General features: G+C 40.8%; 1 protein-coding gene across 1 annotated transcript; it reads left to right on the forward strand.

Annotated features, from left to right (window-relative positions):
• The first annotated feature begins 343 nt into the window (after positions 1-343).
• Positions 344-16,838, forward strand: ttll12 (tubulin tyrosine ligase-like family, member 12). Its single transcript, XM_047574701.1, has 14 exons — positions 344-522; positions 999-1,171; positions 1,724-1,922; positions 5,069-5,228; positions 5,384-5,517; positions 7,095-7,171; positions 7,446-7,562; positions 8,486-8,680; positions 8,858-8,969; positions 12,374-12,525; positions 13,824-13,905; positions 14,070-14,138; positions 14,480-14,618; positions 15,879-16,838. The coding sequence occupies exons 1-14, from the start codon at positions 382-384 to the stop codon at positions 16,028-16,030; spliced, it is 1,902 nt and encodes a 633-aa protein (XP_047430657.1). The 5' UTR covers positions 344-381; the 3' UTR covers positions 16,031-16,838.
• Positions 16,839-20,252: the final 3,414 nt, after the last annotated feature.

Here is a 20,252-nt window from a genome sequence, read left to right on the forward strand (position 1 = left end):
GTGACAAACAAAACACGCAGCAGTCCATTAAAGGATGAACACAGTGAAAAAAGAACTTACATGCTCTATAACACGTTTTGAATTTTCGGCAGCAATAAGCTTAGTGGCTAAATATCCAGTTTTAACACTCAATGGTTTTAATTCTCATTTTGAATCTACTGGTCTATTTATTTCAATAAATCATTAGTAGCTTTTTTTGGTCATTTTTCTGGTTTGTGTCTGTGTTTTGTCATTGATACAATATTATGTGGCACAAACGTTTCAGGGGAAAAGTCTCATTTTTCTTTAAAATTCCCACAATGCACTGCCGCATAAGCTGTCATACTCTTTCTTCCGGGTTCGTCTGAGCCGCGTCCACGTGAATTCAGTCTCGCTGTAACAATGTCAACAAACCCAGAAATTCTTAATGGATCAGAGGACGAGGAGTTCCAAAGCTTTGTGGCGCTACATGCCGGAGCCCTGCAGTCCTCAGGGATCCCCCAGATCTACTGGAGGAGCCTCCATCACAAAATCACCAACGAGGTCTGCCCTCAGTTAGCGAATACACACGCCTTATGAAGCACCGCATCACACAGAAGTTCTGATAACCAGAACCAGGTCCAGTGGTGACAGTAAACGGCAGATTTGTACAAACACATGTGCACATGAAACGTTAACTAGTAACCTACGTTAGCTTTGTATGAGTAGCATGAGGTAATGCAATGTGCCGATCTCGCTTGAAAAAAACTATATTTTCTAGTTTTACTAACATACAGCTAAGACAGGAACGAACTAAAACCTTTACTGAATGTAGCTTTTCCAAGTACCAATTCGGCATACGATTTAGGTACGAGTTAGCACCCAGCTTCGGTGTAATAGCGAATTATCGTTTCAGCTAACAGTGTTTTAAACGCGTTACAGCAGCCTCGAGGCTTGAGCAAAGTTTAAATTGACAGATTTTCCAGGGAAGACTGGCACATGCGCCATACGGCTCATGTTCTTTCATTTTTTTCCCACAGATTTATGACGCTGGTGAGGTTTTTGGAATAATGCAGTACCAAGAAGGGGAGGCGGAGGAGGAAGAGGAGGAAAATGGAGAGAGTGAAAAAAAGACCAACAACCCTGGACCTGTGATCAGGTCCAAAGTGGTTGTGACCCGAGAGAGTGGACTGCAAGCCTCAGAGCCGGACAGGTGAGGGCGCCAAATTCACAAAAAATAAAATGATTGAAAATAATAATAGAAATGGTAATGATAATGATATACGCCAGTTGTGGTAGTTGTAAGGAGATTATGGTTTTACTCTGAACCCTATGAGAGTTGTACCAGCTGGTCAGGCCTAGAAAACCAGGGAGAGTAGCTCATCCGTTGGTTAAAAAGCAGGGAAGAGATTGGCAAGAAAAAAAAACAAAAACAGACAACACAAAAACATCGAGAGGCTAAAGAAACAGCTGGAAAGAAGAATCAAAGTGTAAAAATGAATCCAGAACATGTAGAGTAAACCTCATGTTAAAAAACATTACTCCTTCATGAAGCCCTGATTGCAATAAATGCCAAAACGCAAGAAAAAACAACTCCCAAAAGTTACTGTGGGAAAACTCATCAAAAAGCCCAGGCTACAGGGCTTAGGAGAGCCCTTAGGAGAGACGACGATGGGTGGAGGAGGTGAGGATGGTGTAGAAGCGCTACTGAGAGCTTTCATTTGTGTGAGATTTTGACTTCAACTTCCTTTCATGTCCCCTTCAGTGTTTTCCTGGTGGATCACGCATGGACCTACCGTGTGGAACATGCCCGGCAGCAGCTGGAGGAGATCCCTGGTCTGTTATCAAGAATGGCCGCCCTCATGGGAGTAGACTTCCACGGTGAGGCCCCCGATCCGGACACAGTGGAACTGGTGATGGAGTGCATGTGGAAGTACAACCAGACTTATCACCTGTCGCAGGGGGTACGTAGAAAAAAGACACCCTCCATGTCTTAACATTAAGACAAAAACACTAAGGCCATCCCTCACGTACGAAAACAATACGGTCTTCCTTGGTGTCGTGTTGGGTATTTCTCCGTAAATGTCGATCCATTTTGCTAAACCGCATCTAGTTGTAGAAAGGCCGAGTGCAGATCCCAGGCCTATGTGTGGCACTGTATCTGCTACAGTCCGTAATCTTTTTTAGCAGGGGTGCACACTAATTATCGGCCCGATATCAGGAAACTATGACATCATTCCAATGAGTCCGATATCATGACTTTTTCGGCCCGATAACATATAATATATATTTTTGTCAGCACTGCGGTGTGAGTTGTCGTTTTAATCAGGCGCTCCCTCTCCTACATGAGACCTGCACCGCCTGCAGTGAATGCTGCATTCGTGTAGCATCAGTATAATCGGAAAAAAAACATTCTGACTGAAAAAATGCATTACTTCCTTATGCCGGAAAACAACTCATCAACTCTGTCATAATTTTGGTAGTAGCTGGCTGATATCAACGTCTTATCCACAGTATTTTACTCACTGTCCTGGATGTTACACGTAAATCATACAAAAATGAACATAAAAAGGTCGGGGAAACGACTTGCAAACCTTGAAAGGGGAATTTCCATCACCACATGAATGCATCACAACATGCATACGTTTGTAAATATACAAGGTGGCGACAATAGTGTGGGAGTTTTTTAAAGTTTCCGAGGAAGACGGTTCACTGGCTGAGTGCAATAAATGTTTAAAGAAAATACCACGGGGAGAATCAGCATAGCATAGAACTAGCTTAGAAATGTTTGATTCTAACTTGTGTAAGTGCATTATTTATTTTTTAGAACTTGTGGTATGCACTTTTTCACTTTATTTACTTTTAAACCTGATGCAAATTATTTCAGGTCTAGAGGCCTTTATTTTGTGATGTTCATTTGAAATATCAAAAAGTTTAGTTTGACATTGATCTTTTAGCAAATGTTTGCTTGCTAATAGTTTTTCGTCTGAAGGAAAGAAATATCTTCATTTGAAGAGTCAAAACTGTTTGTTCATTAGTCCTTCTTATCTCCAGGTATGTTATCAGTTATCGGTATCGTCCTTTAGAAGCAGAAAGTCATCAGTTATCGCTCTGGTTTCAAAAAAAGTTATCTTGCATCCCTACTTTTTAGCTCATGGTAGTGGTGAAGCAACAGTATATAGCCAACCAACAAGGTTCAATATTTGATGGAGAACCACCACGAGCCTATAGTTCGCCAATGTTGTTATGAGACATCGGGGGCTAGAGGTTTGGAGGGGTGAGAGAGGGGCGATGAAATCTTTGTGTTCGTATCAGGCTGTACACACGAATGCAAAAAAGGATCTGCACGGACTCCATATTTTTCTTTTTCACCCTGGGACCTGGATTCAAAAGAGCGCGGCTCCAGTCTCAGGAATATCCCGATCCGTCACTGACGGCAGGCAGAACCGTGAAAGACCTCTGCCGTTACACCCAGTAATCAGATTAGTGTAAACTGGCCTAAGGGACAACTTCTTCTCCAGAGCTGTTAAAGCAATCCTTCCCCCCATAGTAAAACACTCCCACCCCATCCCCTTACAGAACTCTCACACATCCCCCCACCAGCCACATACACTCACACACCTTCCCACTCGCTTACACTCACCCCTGCTGACGTTTCATAGACTTTAAGTTGCTGCACTCTATGTTCATTGTTACAGTATTTACATTTTCTCTGTAAATTTTTACTTTAAGGGTGTACACAGCTGACTTTTACTTGATTGTATCGGATCTTAATCCAAAGTTTGGACAGGCGGAATTGCTGGATCAGAATGAAATCTAAGGGTAATGCAAAAGTGATGCAAAATAAAGGGTGTCCTCACACTAAGGTCATTGTCAGCTTAGGTTGGTGTGAATGTAGCAATTTCAGTCTGTTCTGGAACAAATGAACTGATATAAAAGGAGAGTGGTCTAGCCTGGTTGGAGTCACATTCCAAAGTGTTTTGTTTCCTGTTTGAACACATAACCCACGGACCAAGGTGGCTACCTTAGAATTATATAACCAAGCAGTTAGCATGATGCATCTTTGTACAAGGAACTGTGCAACAATGCACAGTAGCCAGATGAAACAGATAAGATAGTACTTTATTGATCCCCACTGAAGAAATTCAAATGTTACAGCAGCACAACAGTGACCAGAAAGAAATTAAAGAATCAGCCACAGCTCATTGTGCAGAGGGTGAGAGGGATTGTCCAATATTACAGAGTTTGTCCTTCACCTTCTTCTCAGCCACTGTTTCTTAGCAGTCCAGTCAAGCGGGCTTTTCTCACCAGTTTATTGAGTCTGTTGACCTCACCAGTCTTGGCCCCGCCCCACCAGCACACCACAGTAAAGAAGAGCACGCTGGCCACAGACTGGTACAAGGTCTTGAGGAGTCTACTACAGACCCCAAACGACCTCAGTCTCCTCTGGAAGGACATCCTGCTTTGTCCTTTCCTGTAAAGTGTGTCTGTATTATGAGACCACTCCAGTTTATTGTTGATGTGGACCCCAAGTTACTTGTCTGAGTCCACAATCTCCACCTCCTCACCCTGGATGGTGACTGAGACAGGACTCCTCCGGTTCCTCCTGTAATCACACCACCACCTCCTTAGTCTTGCTGATGTTGAGTTGAAGGTGGTTCGGGTTGCTCCATTCAACAAAGCTCTCGATCAGTCCTCTGTACTCCTCCTCATCATCATTGGTGACATATCCGACTATGGAAGAGTCATCGGAAAGCTTTTTGAGGTGGCTGGTGCCGGGGTTTTAGGGAAGTCGGAGGTGTAGAGGGTGAAGAAGAATGGTGCCAGTACCGTTCCTTGGGGCACCCCTTGGTTGCTTGTCAGGATCTCTGACGGTGATATTCAAGTGGATGGGCTGGTGGGTTGAGGGGAGGCTGTCAGCTGAAGCCGCTGATGAACGGAGGGAGGGGGAGAACCCACAGCAGAGGTCAAATCACACCGCTGCACACCCGAATGTACTCCCTCCTCCTCCGAATGTAGCGATTCATATCACTGTTGGCAGATTTAAATACTAATGCATCAGTTGTCTCACTGTCCTCTGCTTCTGCCTCTGTTGTGTTTCTATGTGCAGTCAGCGGAGGAGAAGGTTCCCGTGTGGTACATCATGGATGAGTTTGGCTCCCAGATGCAGCACTCTGACCAGCCCAGCTGCAGCATGGCTCCCTTCTTCTACATACAGGGCCAGCTGGCCTATTCTGTGCTCTGGCCTCTGCAGGACCTGCAGGAAGGAGGTGAAAAAAGAAAGTCAAGGCATAATAGAGTTCTAAATGTGCATTAATCCGTCACAGAAAGTAGTTCCAAGCAAATCAAAAGTGACTGCACTAGAAATTAATGGGCTCCACAGGCAGAGCAGGGAAGTTTCTGAGTATTATTTCTACTTCCACAGAGGAAGTTACCCGTGATTATACATACGGAGAGACAAACCCGCTGGTGAGGAAGTGCCGTCTGTTACCATGGATGCCTGCTGATCTAGAAGGTGTTAGCAGTGTCACTGCAGAGCCCCCGGACGCGTACTACGAGGTAAGGACTGTAGCCCTGAGGGGCTTAGCGCAAAAGGACCTCTGCTAAGCGTCTTCCACAGCACACCAAGATAAAATGCACGTTAGACAGTGGCCGGCCTACGGTTTTATATCCTAGAATCTGTTAACTAACCCCACAATTAAATATGTGAATGTGTGTGAGTGTGTGTGGCATTGACCTGGCTGCCAACGGGGGCATCCATCCCATCACATATCACAACACCATCATGATATTATCACAAACAACAGACTTAGACCTTTGACCTAACGGATAGAGTTTCACACTTCCTGTCTCCAATGAAACCCAATAACGTTTTGGTTCTTCCTGAATGATTCAATGCTCGAAACAACAGATTTTCACCTTTGACCTTATGGATAGAGTTTAATACGGAAGGAGTTTATTTATTTATGTCTTAAGCTGTTCTTGAGTTTTGCTTTAATTTATTATAGTGTAACACAGGTGCATTTAATGAGCGTGTCTTTCCCATGTCTTCACCATGTCCCAATCTTACTTTGTGCCAAGAAACAAAAGTCTTATCCAAACACTTGTGAAGAGTTTTTTTTCAATAATAATAATTTCACGAGATCATTGTAACGAGAGAGAAAGAGAGTTTCAGATTTGATTGTGATGAAAGACTTACTGCTGAGGAGGCTACATAGCAGTCCACACATTTAAGAGCTAAGGTGCGACTAACAAGATGCTTGACAGCTGAACATTATGAAAGGAGCTGCAATTGCTGGATTAAGGTCGACCACTGTAGAAACAAAAAGCTGTGAAGAAAATTTTTGTTCTGCCACAACATTAAAACCACTGACAAAAGAAGTGGGAAACTGCTGGGATTGATGTGGATGTTACTTAAACATGTAGTACCCACCTAGACCAGACCAGGCACCCCATGATGGCAGCAGGCATCACCAGCGGGATGCAGCCTGACGCAGACACAGACAAAAATGGTTTAGAAAAAAATGAAAAACATAAAGAACAGAACAAGGTGTTGACCTGGCCTCCAAATTTTCTAGATCCTGAACTGATCAAGTATCATCTCATCTCAGCTTCATCTCAACCCTTAGGACCCAAAGACCTCCACTGACAACATTCTGTTACCAGACACAACAGGACACCCACAGAAGACCCACATCTATTCTCTGATGAAAAACATTGATGTGATGCATTGATGAAAAGAATTGATCCCCGCTGACAAGTCTTCTCTTGCATTTAAAAAGGCTTTATTACAAGAACGGTGTCAAAAACTCAGAATCTGCTCAGTTCCAACACTCTCCTTATATATGGTTTCTCAGCTCATCTCCAATTCAACATTCATAGTCAAAGAGACTTCACCCTCAAGCTGGTATTTTAACAGCCGACAGTTAGTTGTAATGCAGTAATGCAATGCAACGCAGTTGTATTTTGGTTCTGTGTCTGCCTTTATTGTGAAGCATAGTCCAATCAACTAACACCTAAAATATATGTTGCTTGCTAATGTATATTCCATTATACCAACATTTAATTTGAAATGTAATTGTCTTCCTAATCAAATGCACTGTTCTGATCCTCATTGTTCTCTGTATCTTCTCCAGACAATTGCACGAGAGAACAGGGAGCAGCTTCCTGTCGAAATCCAACCCTACATTGTTCCAGAGGACAAGATCCTCAAGTAAGTCTGTCACCTCAACACTGGAGATCCAACGACTTAATAAAGAAGTGCACAGTGTCTGTTTGTCAAGGTATTTGTTGCTTAAATCCATGTAAAATGGAGAACTTGCTGCAGATCGTCTCTATTAAATGTCTACAGTTGGGTGTGATGTGTCTTTTTGGCTCACACTATATGGGCCATGGGACTACATTCATCTATTATTTCTCCAGTTTTTCTCGTAAGACTTGTCATATCGCTGCATAATTTGCCACATTTTCCACTGTTCTGTTTTCAGGGTTTACTGTGAAATGTTACAAGTAACGAACAACCTGACACACCCTCGGTTTCAGCTGACTGAGGTAGAGGAGGAGGCGGATATCATTTGGGGCTATAATCACATTAAAGACTACAGGTGAGAAGCAAAGAGTCATTCACAGAGTCGTGTGGGAGTCTGGTCTTATAAGTCACTGGTAAATATGAAGCGGAATTTAATCTTTAGTTTAATCTGTAGATGAAATTATGTATAAATTTTAGTAAATAAGAACTTAAAAAAGTAAAGTAAGAAAGACTTAATAGTAATTTCCCCCTTGTTACACAAAACTTCATGTTGTTTTTTATTTTTTTTTTTTTTTACCTAGTTTCTGTGTTGAACTATAGTATCGCAAATTTCTTCAATGCTATTACAACTTTTGATTTTGACTCAAAGACGTAGTACTTTTGTGTATTTCACTGAGAGGTGAAGGTTACTGTGACATTTCTATTTTAAATACAAAGTACATAAAAATGGCTTTTTTTTGCTAACTTATATGTGCTGTCATTCTGATAAAGAATTTAATCGCGATTAATCACATGATTGTTCACAGTTAATATGCAGTTAATTGCACATTTTTTAATCAGAAAAGAATGTATGTGCCGCAAAGGGATACATGTCAAGTTCAATTCTATTATCAACATGTATATTCCAAAAATGTGGTTTTTAAACAAGAGCCTGTATTCCAAAGGTTTTTTTTTTATTTTAGTCTAGTTTAGTCTTTTAGTCTAATACTTTGCATTTTAAAGTACACTAAAACAGTGTGGCCTTTTCCTGCTGTAGCCCATCTTCTTCAAGGTTAAACGTGTTGTGCCTTCAGAGATGGTATTCTGCATTCCTTGGCTGTAAAAAGTGGTTATTTGTGTCACTGTTGCCTTTCAATCATCTCCAACCAGTCTGCCCATTTTCTAAAGAATCTGTTTCAATACAGTTACGGTCACGATTACAGGATTTGAAATAAAGCAACCGCCAGCCATTCCTTAATGAAAATCCATTTTGACCTTGAACAACATCTTCTTTGGCAGGAAACTCAGCGAGGAGCGTCCTCATGTCATGCTAAACCAGTTTCCCTGTGAGAGTATTGTAACTGTGAAGGACTGTCTGGCTGCAGTGGCCCGCAGGTTAAAAGGTGGCCCAGCTCCAGACTGGCTACCAGAGACCTTCAACCTGCAGACTGAGCTGCCACAGTTTGTCAAGCATTACCAACTGAGACAGCAAAGGTTGGGATCATATTTTTTTTAGTAATCACTGAAATTGATTCATTCAATCAATCCATCAATCAATCTTTATTTATAGAGCACTTTTCATACATAAAAAATGTACTTTACATTAAAAAGAACATCCTTAACCCTTTGGTGTAAGACGAACTGCATAAAAGATGTCTTTCAATATTTTAGGGGTGAAGATAACCACTGGATCTGTAAGCCCTGGAATTTGGCCCGTGGACTGGACACGCATATCACCAACAATCTGGACTACATAATCCGACAGAGAGAGAGCACGCCTAAGGTGCTAACACACAACCACATTGCATATTTAGACTAGGATGACTAACAAAACATGGTAACCTTATCTCTTCCAGTCCCCTCCAGTTTACTCTGAAACATATGTACTTGTTTATGATGAATTCAATGAAGTGTTATCCTGCACCATAGACTGTATATAAATATGGACGATGCTTCATCACCTCCTTGTGAGGTGCCGTTGGTCCGGCTGATGCTAGTTTCAGGGATGCAGGAACACTTGAGTAGGCATCAGTATTATATTATCTACCTAAAATGCCAGTACCCACCCTTAAAAGAACTTTATTTTATGTATTTTAGTGTTTTAGTTTGACCACAGTCCCCTCCACTAACTTGGCTTCACTTTTGAGGAGCAGCTCCTTGTCTCTATTTATACAGTCTGTGTGCTGCATTCATAGCAAAAGCTACAAAACTACAAATGTTACAGAATGGTCAAGTGTGAACTTCTACACAGTCACAGAGTCGCATTGTTCAAGTGCTCGTTGACGTTGTTGGTGACTGGTGAAAGTGTCGAGCATCAGTCATTCGGTGAATGCAGTTTTTTGGATACTTTCTTTTTATTGCTTTTTTTCTCTTGCAACATGTAAACATTGACAAAACATAACAAAAAAGCAAGTAGTGAGGTCAGAAAAACAACAATCTGGATTGCTATATCTCTACAGTTTGTTTTGTATTATGATTAGTGTGAAAGACCTTGTGCTATTGTTGGCATATAAACAATCCATTTCTTCCATTTTTCTTAACATTCTTCCTCTTGGGTCCTTATCTTGAGAGTCAGTTTCTCCTTAACATACATTTCGATCACAATTTTCAACCCATTCATTTTGCGTCGATGGGTCTGGCTTTTACCACTTCCTCGAGACTTCTTTTTTACTGGCTCCTAGCTTAATTTGCCAGTAAATAGCTGTCCTCTTTTGATGCATTTCCTGTCATACTGCCAAAATACAGTAGAATACATGACCTAGGTATACCATAATCTAGAATTCTGACAATAATTAGATGAACATCTTCCCAAAAGTTTATGATTTTAGGACAGAGCCAACAAACATGAAAATAATCTACATTTATATCTCCACATTTGAATGAATGCAACTCCAACATTGAACATTAAAGCCTCACCACAAGCAGTGTCATGTTGTTGCCATTACATTTTATCTTCAGTTCTTAGAAACTAAACACTGTTGCCAGGCTTGGTAAATTACCAAACAAACCGCAGCCATAGCTGTACAACAAAAGTGCGTCCAATTGCATCTGACTTAGACCACATCCTGTGCCATAGCACAAGCATTTCCTGCAAAAAAAAGGTCTTTTTATCGACAACAATCAAAATACAACAAGTTGTTTAAATATCCCTGGAGGAGGCAATGCATATTTTCCAAACCAATCATCTATACTAGCATAAGATACTCTTTGGTAGTGATCATCAGACAATACATTTATGTTGCCCCGAACTAAAACCACAACCACACCTACAACATTAGAAGTTGCTGCTGTCTGCAGTTCCTGGAAGCTTACACTATGTATTCTTCAGATACATAAGAAATCAAGTCCACATCCTGTGCAAGAATTTAGACTTAGGCTAAGTAACTGGTTGTAACATTAAGGTAAGGGATAAGAGATAAGACCAGCGATCTCCTATATTTTTCTTATGTTGATTATATTCATGACTTGAAAGCTGTGATTGAATTAACACACAGCTTAAAATATTGATCACCATATCAGTAAGGTTCAACCATGACTCACACTGTAGTTACACAAAGCGAAAAGGGCACTAAGGACAACTAAGAAGTGAAGGTGGTACACCAGGGAACTGGTCTCCAACCAGACCATATATGAAGTAGTTGTCTGTAACAAGTGATGAATGAAGATGTACTCTACTGGTGGTCTTTATGTCCTCACCCAGGCACAATTGTTAGACAAAATAACGATCCTGGTACAAAGACACACGGGTATTTCCAGAGAGGAAAGTACAGTGTTTTGGCAAAGGGCTGTACCTAGCCCCCATATGTTAATGAAGCACTCAAACTACATAAAAGCAGATGCACGACACCGTGAAATCAATCTGACCTTGCATGGCTCCCACGATCAGGCTCGAGTTTGTATCTTTTTTGAGAATAAACTCAAGTTTTGATCTTCTCCAGTGATCCAGATATCAGTAGATTCTAAGAACCTCGATTACATGTTGAATTTACATGAATGAATCAATTAACAAGCATCAATTTACCTCAATTTATTATACGTATTAGCACAGGCTCTGGAATTTCATTGTTCTTAACGAAAACTTACCTTTATTCCTTTGTCACATCTAAAAATATGGATTTATTTAGAAATGGTGCCAAAATCTAATAAAGACAATCTCTGCGACATTTTCTGCGAAGTAACATGCCCCTACGTCTTAGTATCTGTGGTTTAGATTAGAATTTGAATACAAGTCATATAATTTAAAAGCTAGGACCGAGGCTTATATTTGAGCCAACATCATGTGGTCTGCAGTTAAATGTGTCCTGCTGGACATAAACTCCTGAAGAATTGGTTATAGTGACTAATAGCCAACATCTTCATCAGAATAACTGTTTCTGAATCGTACTATTATATCCTCGACAATGGCACCATTCAGTTGCATTCTAAATAGTTTTCGGGTTTTATCATAAGCTGCAGTATGTCTTGATATTATTGTTATTATTGTGTCCTCCAGGCTGAATTCCTGTATTTCATTACTGTCAGGTTGTCCAAATACCAAATATATACCAAATATATAGTCCAATCCTCCAGTCCTCCGGCAATTGACTTTGTCGCAGTCATAGTTGAAAATCAGCATCTGAATGTTTAAAGAGTGGTTATATTCCAAAGCACATGGAGGACGTGCAGAGGCTTCCATTACTACAGAGCACGGGTACTGGGTTAGCCAGTCCAGAGTGCCTCAATAGCTGTAAGGCTACCCACATAAACACAATGTTAAAAACACTGAGAGGAGACTCTGTTTGACTGTAGAGGCCCTAAGTATTGACCCTTGTTGGGAGTCCATTGTAAGTGGTAAAGAAGTCTAACCTCCCCTCTGTAGTAAACAGTTCCAGTTTGACAGAGGCCTAGAACTGTGCATTATTTTCTTAAAATGAGTGTTGTCCTAAGTCCTGACCTGAGGATTTGTGCCATGTGCTTGTGACAGGATTGTTATGTTCTACAATGTACAGTTCCCCATTAAACTGTATACGACATACTACACTGCCACTACTACTCATAGAGACTCTTATACCTCTGTGTATGTGTATTCATTCAAGTGTAGCACATTCAGACAGGAATTGTTTCCTTGTTGCCAAGAATTTTCCTGAATTCGGTTATGGTTGCAAGATGTAGTGCCCACAACTGTAAACGTGTATCTTTCTTTTCCAGGTGGTGTGCAAGTACATTGAAGACCCAGTACTGTTCAACAGGGAGGAAGTGGGAATGGTGAAGTTCGACATTCGCTACATGTTGATGTTGCGCTCTGTGCAGCCTCTGCGTCTGTACGCCTATAACGTGTTCTGGCTGCGCTTCGCTAACAGGTAAGACATACTACATACATGGTTTAACACTGTACAATTACGCTGTCATAGATAGTTGAATCCAGTGGAGAGCTGTGTAATAAACAAACATTAAAAGCAACTTCTTTGTTGTTGTCATTGGATGATTTTGATGTAACAGTTCTTACCTGCTTAGGATTTGGTGGCACAGGCTACTGAAGTACTATCAATCAATCAGTCAATCAAGTTTAGTGGTGTACCTTTAGGCCAACAGGGGGAATTGTTAATTGTTAATTCTTGTATAACAAGAAGTGTGCTCCTCCCATATAAGGAGTTGATTTGATATCCATACCAGGGCAGGAATTTCACAATCTCAATGTGGCATTGTGCCCTTGCAAAAAATCATCTGCCATAAGGCGACAGTGGCCTTGATGCCCTGTGGTTTTGCGGTTTTGTAGTCAACGTGGCTTTAACACCACCAGTGTCTATTGAGAAAAAAAATGTCTTTTGATGACATTTTGGATTCTTATTGGGCAACTCATCAGTGGTGGATCTGATTGGAGCCTGGCATGAACCACTTGGACAGTCTATAATAACAGTGACACCAATCTATCACCAGCCAACAAAGAGACTTAATCAAACGCACCCCCACACACTTGTGTCCACGTCTGTGATGTTGAATTTTCACTGAAGAGAGAGAGAAAAAGTTGACTGAGGTAAGACTGTGTGATAAATTGTGATACGAACGAATAAAGCCCCTTTCACATCGATTTATGGGCTTGGCTCTGACCCGGGGTTTTTCGCTCGACGGCCTGACAGATAATATCATCGTAGAAGCTTCAGCTCAAAAACAAGTGTTTGTGGTTCAAGACACAAATCAAATGTGTTGTTACACGATCGTTAATGGGCATAGTTGAACGTCATCTCCAGGAAATTGCACCGATTGGGGAATACATGTGTGACTGTGTTTATAGTTTGTATAGCGATCTCCCACATGTTTTTTACAGTCGTGGTAAGACCAGCCCGTCAGTTACACATTAAAACACTGATCCAGAAATAGTAGAATTGGGGCTTCCCCTTACAACCCTTATGGTGGTTTGGCAGAAGTCCCAGTGCTGGTGACTGCAATTACTCTCCGTGCATTTGAATAAGTTGACTCAATGGGATTCTTGTCGTGTGACTCATTGTTTATAAATACCCTTCGATGTAGGTATAAAGATCCTGGGCGAAAAGGAGGAAATTCAGGAAATCCTCCTCTAACAATCTTTATTTGTAGAGCACTTTCATACATGGAACACAAAGTGCCTTACATTAACATATTCTTTGTTTCTTTTTCCTAGACCATTTTCTTTGGACCATTTTGATGATTACCAAAAACACTTTACTGTCATGAACTATGCAGATGGCGTGGACCTAAAACAGGTACTCTCTTTTTGCTGTTTTGCCATTAAGCTAACTATGGTCTTCTGTCTCTTGACTGAAGTGATGATAAAATGTAATGTCAAATTGGCAGCCACAATGTACCTTTCAAGTTCAGTTGTTGTTAACTGATGCAAGTCCAGTAAAAATAGAATTATTGTCTGCAGGTGCACTACGATGAGTTCATCCCCATGTTTGAGAAGCAGTATCCACAGTATCCGTGGAAAGAGGTGGAAGTAAGTATCACCATGTCAAATGGACTGAGACCGATTTTGTACGCTAAATCTTAAGAGACTAGTCCACTAGAATAAGTTCATGTTTGAGAGAGATCCAAAACATACAACAGCCCTAATGGAAACCATGCGATTAATTGCAGATTAATCTGAGTAGTAGATTCATTTTAATCTTTTGGGTCTAAAGCCTTGGCAACACCAGATTAAGTCCTTGATGTCAATATGAGTAATCTTTTGTAAATAAGACTGATCATTATCCAGTGCTGAGCCAGGATATGAGCCACAGTTAACATAGGAGCTTGTTCCTGGTGTGTCCTTATTTTATTTTTCATTGCTACTCTCAGACAGAGTTGTTTAAAGCCTTCAAGGAGCTCTTCCAAGCAGCCTCTTCTCGACCGGCTCCGTATGGTATTAGCTCTTATCCATCATCCAGGGCAATCTATGCTGTGGACCTCATGTTGAAGTGGAAAACGGAGCAGAACGGTGAGTATTCCTTGGCGCAAACCCTTTTAATTTCTTTCTTAATTTCCCAGTTGTCATTGGCCAAGAGGCGTAGCACACCCTGGACAGGCCTAACACAGGGACAAACAACCATTTGCACTCACACCTAGGGTCAACTTAGGGTCCCCAATTAGCCTAACGAGCATGTCTTCTCCAAAGACATGCTCATCCCGACTCTCGACTCCCTGACTCTCAGTTGCAAGGTCTCTTATCAGCTCATAGGGACCCTGGTCACACCTTGCATTAAGATCTGATCTGGACCGTCAGACCTCAAGTGACTAGTTAGGTATGTGTTATCAGACCTGGCATTCACATGAGCCTCCAGGTCCAAACTCCTTTCCTCTTCTTCTTCTTCTGTGATCGGCTTTCTTGGACGTTTATGTTCCGGGCTCACATGCCAGCGCGGTGGTTGTGGAACATGCGCACACGCATTATTCGATGAAAACTCCGATTCCAATCGTATTATCTGGGTGTTTCAATCGGACAATGAGAACTCCAATTTTAATCAGAGTAACGTGTTTACATGCACTAAAGTTCTCCTGTTATAGTCCAATTAAGGCAACAATAGCCCCCAGTGGGTCGAACTTCCTGTCCCATCTTTGTGTTACACTTGATTTTATACCAAAAAAGTCTGAGCTTGTTTTGCCTTAATTCTAATCTTTTAACAGTCCTAAACCACCTGTTATTTGCCTTTCATTTAAAGGCTCAGCAGCAGGCGACAGTAGGTGTCTGTCTGTCTATCTTTTTTGAGATAAGCTGGCACCTATGTTTTCAGGCTTGGTTTGCTGGCGTGAAGTTTCTCCAGACACCCCCTTCCCCTATACCTGGCTCTTTGTTCTTCTGTTCTGATTTACCACACTACCACACTATATAAATATACATTACGCATGTTAATTCTACCTTTTAGCAGAAGCATGATTTCAATACAGCATATATATTTCCAAAGCAAGTTGTTTTGTGTTAACTTGTGCACATAGTTAACAAAAGGCATGTCATTTAGATTCCCTTTTCGCAATAAACTTCGATTTGGTGCTTTGACTGTATCACATTTGTGAGCTCTTTTCATATCCATGATATCAATAAAATAAATAGTAAATTATGATTAAGTAAATTGATCTATCTTTAACTGTTGTATACATTGTATATATAATGGTAAAAATATAGATATATTGTTCATTTGAGCAAGATCACAAGGCTTTGGAACTGACGTGCAGGCCGTTATTTATTTGTGTGCCTTTTTAGGTGAGCGGGTCATGCAGCCTCAAATCCTGGAGTTGAACTTTAGCCCAGACTGTGCTCGGGCCTGCCTCTACCACCCATCCTTCTACAACCACATGTTCCAGACGCTGTTCCTGGACCAGACCGAGGACTGTCCGGTCACACAGATCATATGATGATCAAGCCAAAAGCAATTTCTGTTTTCTTTCGGGGTTTTTTTTTTTTTTTTCGTTTTTTTTTCCTCCCTGCTGTTCAGTCCTTAACTGTGTCATCCGTTGGTCATTTAATTTCTTGGTTATATCAATTCTGAGACTCCAGAACTGAGGCCCGGTCGCCTGCTCTAAATTTGTTGTTATTTTTGGCTCCAAACTAGATTAATAAATTAATTAATGAATGAAGAAAGGATGCTAATATACTAGCACACAAAATCTTTGTCAAGGGAAGCTGGTGTGGAGCCGCTCTGTTGGGAACTGATGATGCTCCCGCAGACATCTGCTGGGCCTATCATATGGTTTGGGCAGATTGCATGGACAGAAGAGTAAAACTGCTGTAGTCACATACACGTGTGTCTGTTGATGCTATTAACAGAATACTAACTTTGAAAGATGAACAGTTAACACCAGTGAAGGCATTTGATGAGAATGCCTTAATGTCAAATTCATAATTTTTCTGACTGGTTGTAGGACTATTGATAGAGAAATTTCATATACCTATATACATATACATGTAATACCTAAATAGATATTTGTACAACAAACAGGTTGTAAGGAAAGTAGCGCAGCAGTTACACTGTGTGTGTGGTGTCCCAGGTCAGAGTGACCCTGTACATCAGAAGCAACCAAATGTGTTTTATGGCTCAGCACAAAACATATAACACACACACACCAAGGCTATTTAAACTACACTCCATATGTTTGTCTGGAGTTGCTCCTCAACTGTGTCACTTATCCCTGTGACAAATAAATTCTGCAAGGCTGTATTGACTGACTGTGTTGAGGTACTTTTTCTTTTTAACAGTAATAATGAAATACCAGTGCAGTGTTGGGGCAGGCCAACTGTTGACTATTACACTAATCAGCCACAACATAAAAACCACTGACAGGAGAAGTAAATAACGTTGACCATCCTATGACAATTCATTGTTCTGCTGGTAAACTTTTGTACCTGGTATTCATGTGGATGTTACTTAAATATGTAGCACCCACTTAGACCAGACCAGACCAGACATCCCCACCCCATAGCAATAACACTCCTTGATGGCAGCAGCCATCCCCAGCAGGATGCAGCCTGACACGCAGACAAAAACAGTTTAGGAACAATCCAAAAAGAAAAACATGAAGAACAGCACAAGGTGTTGACCTGGCCTCCAAATTCACTAGATCCCAAACTGATCAAGTATCTGTGGGATGATCCACAGAGGCCCCTCCCCTCAACCCATAAGGCCTACACATTGTTTGAGCCAGAGTTCAAGAGAGCTGAGATAAAATGTGGGTGAATATACTTTAGATAAATGCACTGTTGACGTAGACAAAAAATTTACAAAATGAAAAACCCTTAAAGAGCATAACATAACCCAACATGCTGTATTTAACTGGCAGGGCTTGACCTCCACGCCTTTATGATAATAATCCAAAAATTACATTTCTACTCATAAATTCTGCACAACTTTAAAGCCTTGACATTTCTTTTTAAAGCACCCCTTGTACAGTTGTAATAAAGATTTAGTTCCAATCAATTCACTTGTCATATGTCTGTTTGATGGTAGCATGGAAATGGGGAAAAGTGTGGCGCATGTGTGCCCCATTGGCTTCTGTAGGTATTTCCATATTGCACCCATGCTTTACTCCTCATGTTTTAATATGGCGAATAATAATAATAAAAAAAACATTGTTTACCTGAAATACTGGTGTGGTGTGTCTCCCTGTTGTGGCTACTGGAGCCAGGTCAAAACAGATACACAGACGCCAAACATTTTGAGATAAGTGTACGAGTGCAACCTTGAAAAGGAGTATAGGCGTCATTGCTAGACAAGGCTGAACAATTCTAAGCCACCTTTGTTTTACTCTGCTGGTAGGGTAACCCAACAGTGCATAACCACTGAGTGCACCTCCTTTTCCTGGATATTTTGTCTTAGAAATGCATCTTTCGTTTGATTTTACTCAAATAATAAAATATTTTGTGTTTCCAAATATGAAAGAACTAAACGATTTAAAGGACTGTTTCAGATGATATTCAGAAATAAAAAATATAATATAGATATATCCTCATCAGTTGAACCTCACAAACTGAGAATTAATATGCATGCACTTCAATTCTGTTTTATTTGTATAGTAGCAATAATAATCCAGTTTATGTCGAGATGCTTTATAGTCTGCAAAATCTTTGGTTGATTTGGTTGATTAGATATATATATGTGTGTGTATACAACCTACAGCTGCACATGCTTGAAATAAATAAAATCAATATTTGAACTTGTGTATTATTTGAATGGATTACTGTCGAATGCAAAATCATAATTATTATGTATATTTATAAATAATATAGTAGGTCCTTGGCCTGAAAAAAGGTTGAAGACCCCTGCTTTACAGAACCCAGATCCTGAAGCCCCTGAGCAATAAGGTGATGGTGGCATGGAGAAACTCTCTTTATAACAGGAGGAACCCAGCTCGTATGAGGGGACCCATCTGCTTGAGGCAGAGCATTGTAGAACATTCAACAAGACATAGGTGACTATGAAACATTTTCCTTTACTCCCTGGACTGGAGTGCCTTCCTCTGTGCCAGAAAACCTTGAGTTGGTTTTCAGTTAAGGTTCACTTGGGTTAAACAACTTCCGGAAGCACTTATCTTATCTCACACAACCACACAACTGTGGACCAGCACGCGTTCAGTCGTTGAGACGGTCATTATCCTCACTCTCTCTTCCCGCCTCTTTGGTGAGCTGGTTGTGTTCTACCCAAACAGGTACTCCCACGCTCTCATTCATCCACTCACGTCATTAATTTCACGGTTTCATTTCATCTGAAGTGCCTGAGCCTTGTTGACTGTTTGGTCTTTTATTTCAGTTTTTATTTCAGCCTTTATAGGTTCACACGTTAGGTTGTATAACGCGTATGGTGCATAATTTCCTTCCATCTCATGCCTCTGTGTGGTTGCGAATGACAAATTAAAATCCTTGAATCCTTGATTATTGCAGATCATAAACACTCTTTCATGGTAGTGACCTCTTTCAGCAGGGAAATAAAAATGGTTATAAAAACAATAAAAAGCAGGTCCTAGATAATAGCCAGGTGGTCATGAAGTTGAAACTAACGTGTGAAGTGAAAGAGAGGGATAAGGAACTACAGTCTATATCAGGTGCGGGGGCTGTGTCTAGCTTGTGAAATGCAACATAGAGTGGGGGTGGGGAGTAGAAGCTTTGTTTTTGCTTCACATTACAAGTTTTTTTACAAGTTGATTTTACAAGTGTTTAGACTCATTTTTTTCTGTCTGTCATCGTAGGCTTCTACAGGCAGGGCAGTGAATACAGCTGTCCTTGAAGACACCATCAGTGAGAGGAATTGCCTGTAACTATTAGATTTTCTCAAGACATTTGTGTGTAACACTAGCAAAGAAACATGAGCCAACCCTCCCTTCACAGTGTGATAAACATGCATGTCGAGGTGAGGAATGTTTATCCAGTCATCCACTCTCAATTGTCTTTTGTCACCCATAGTTTATGATGTCATTATCTTTGATGAGAAATAAACTAAAGAAGAAAAAAAATTACTCGATTTGACGGACGAACTGAAGCCAACCCTGCAGATGCCCCCATATGTGTGGGAGACGTCCACAGCGCTCAGATGGAAGCAGCCTCCCCTGTTGAGGTGTTCCAAGGAAAGAAAAGTAGTGGTGGAGACATCATGAGAGACATGCTCATGCATCCCATCCTCGTGGAGGGAAGGCTGGCTCGCGAGGTTCGGATCCAACAGATGTTGAAGCTAGCTGTAGCTTAAAGAGCTAAAAAGTCAAGAGTCAGAACATAAGTTATAAGATAAGAAAGAGCTTTATGGAGGAGATTAAAAGTTTGAAATTAGCTTTATTGAACGAATTCTTGTGCTAGCAGATGCATAAAGAACAAAATACAGTCAACACACTTAGAAAAAATAAAAGCAAAAATATGTGTGACTTCACGCAGTTCACAGGTTGTTAGTCGAATCCTTTAACTCGCCCATTTTTCATGTTTCTATACAATATTGAAGACAAAATTCTTGAACATACTTCTGCTACATCAACTATGAGAACAGAATTCTTGAACATACTTGTAATACATAAACTTACAGCATAAAAAAGACTGAATATGCTCCTAACATATCAGCCAAGAGGACAAAGGTTTTTGAACATACATCTGGCACATTGA

This window comes from Mugil cephalus, chromosome 22 (genome assembly GCF_022458985.1).
Source record: "Mugil cephalus isolate CIBA_MC_2020 chromosome 22, CIBA_Mcephalus_1.1, whole genome shotgun sequence".
Classification (NCBI taxonomy): domain Eukaryota; kingdom Metazoa; phylum Chordata; class Actinopteri; order Mugiliformes; family Mugilidae; genus Mugil; species Mugil cephalus.

What these genes read in the sequence shown, in the direction of transcription:
- ttll12 (XM_047574701.1), top strand. Translation starts at nt 382, where the DNA reads ATGTCAACAAACCCAGAAATTCTTAATGGATCAGAGGACGAGGAGTTC. An exon ending in AGAGAGAGAGCACGCCTAAG is followed by an intron (nt 8,970 to 12,373) that starts GTGCTAACACAC and finishes TTTCTTTTCCAG; the next exon opens with GTGGTGTGCAAGTACATTGA. An exon ending in TGGCTGCGCTTCGCTAACAG is followed by an intron (nt 12,526 to 13,823) that starts GTAAGACATACT and finishes TCTTTTTCCTAG; the next exon opens with ACCATTTTCTTTGGACCATT.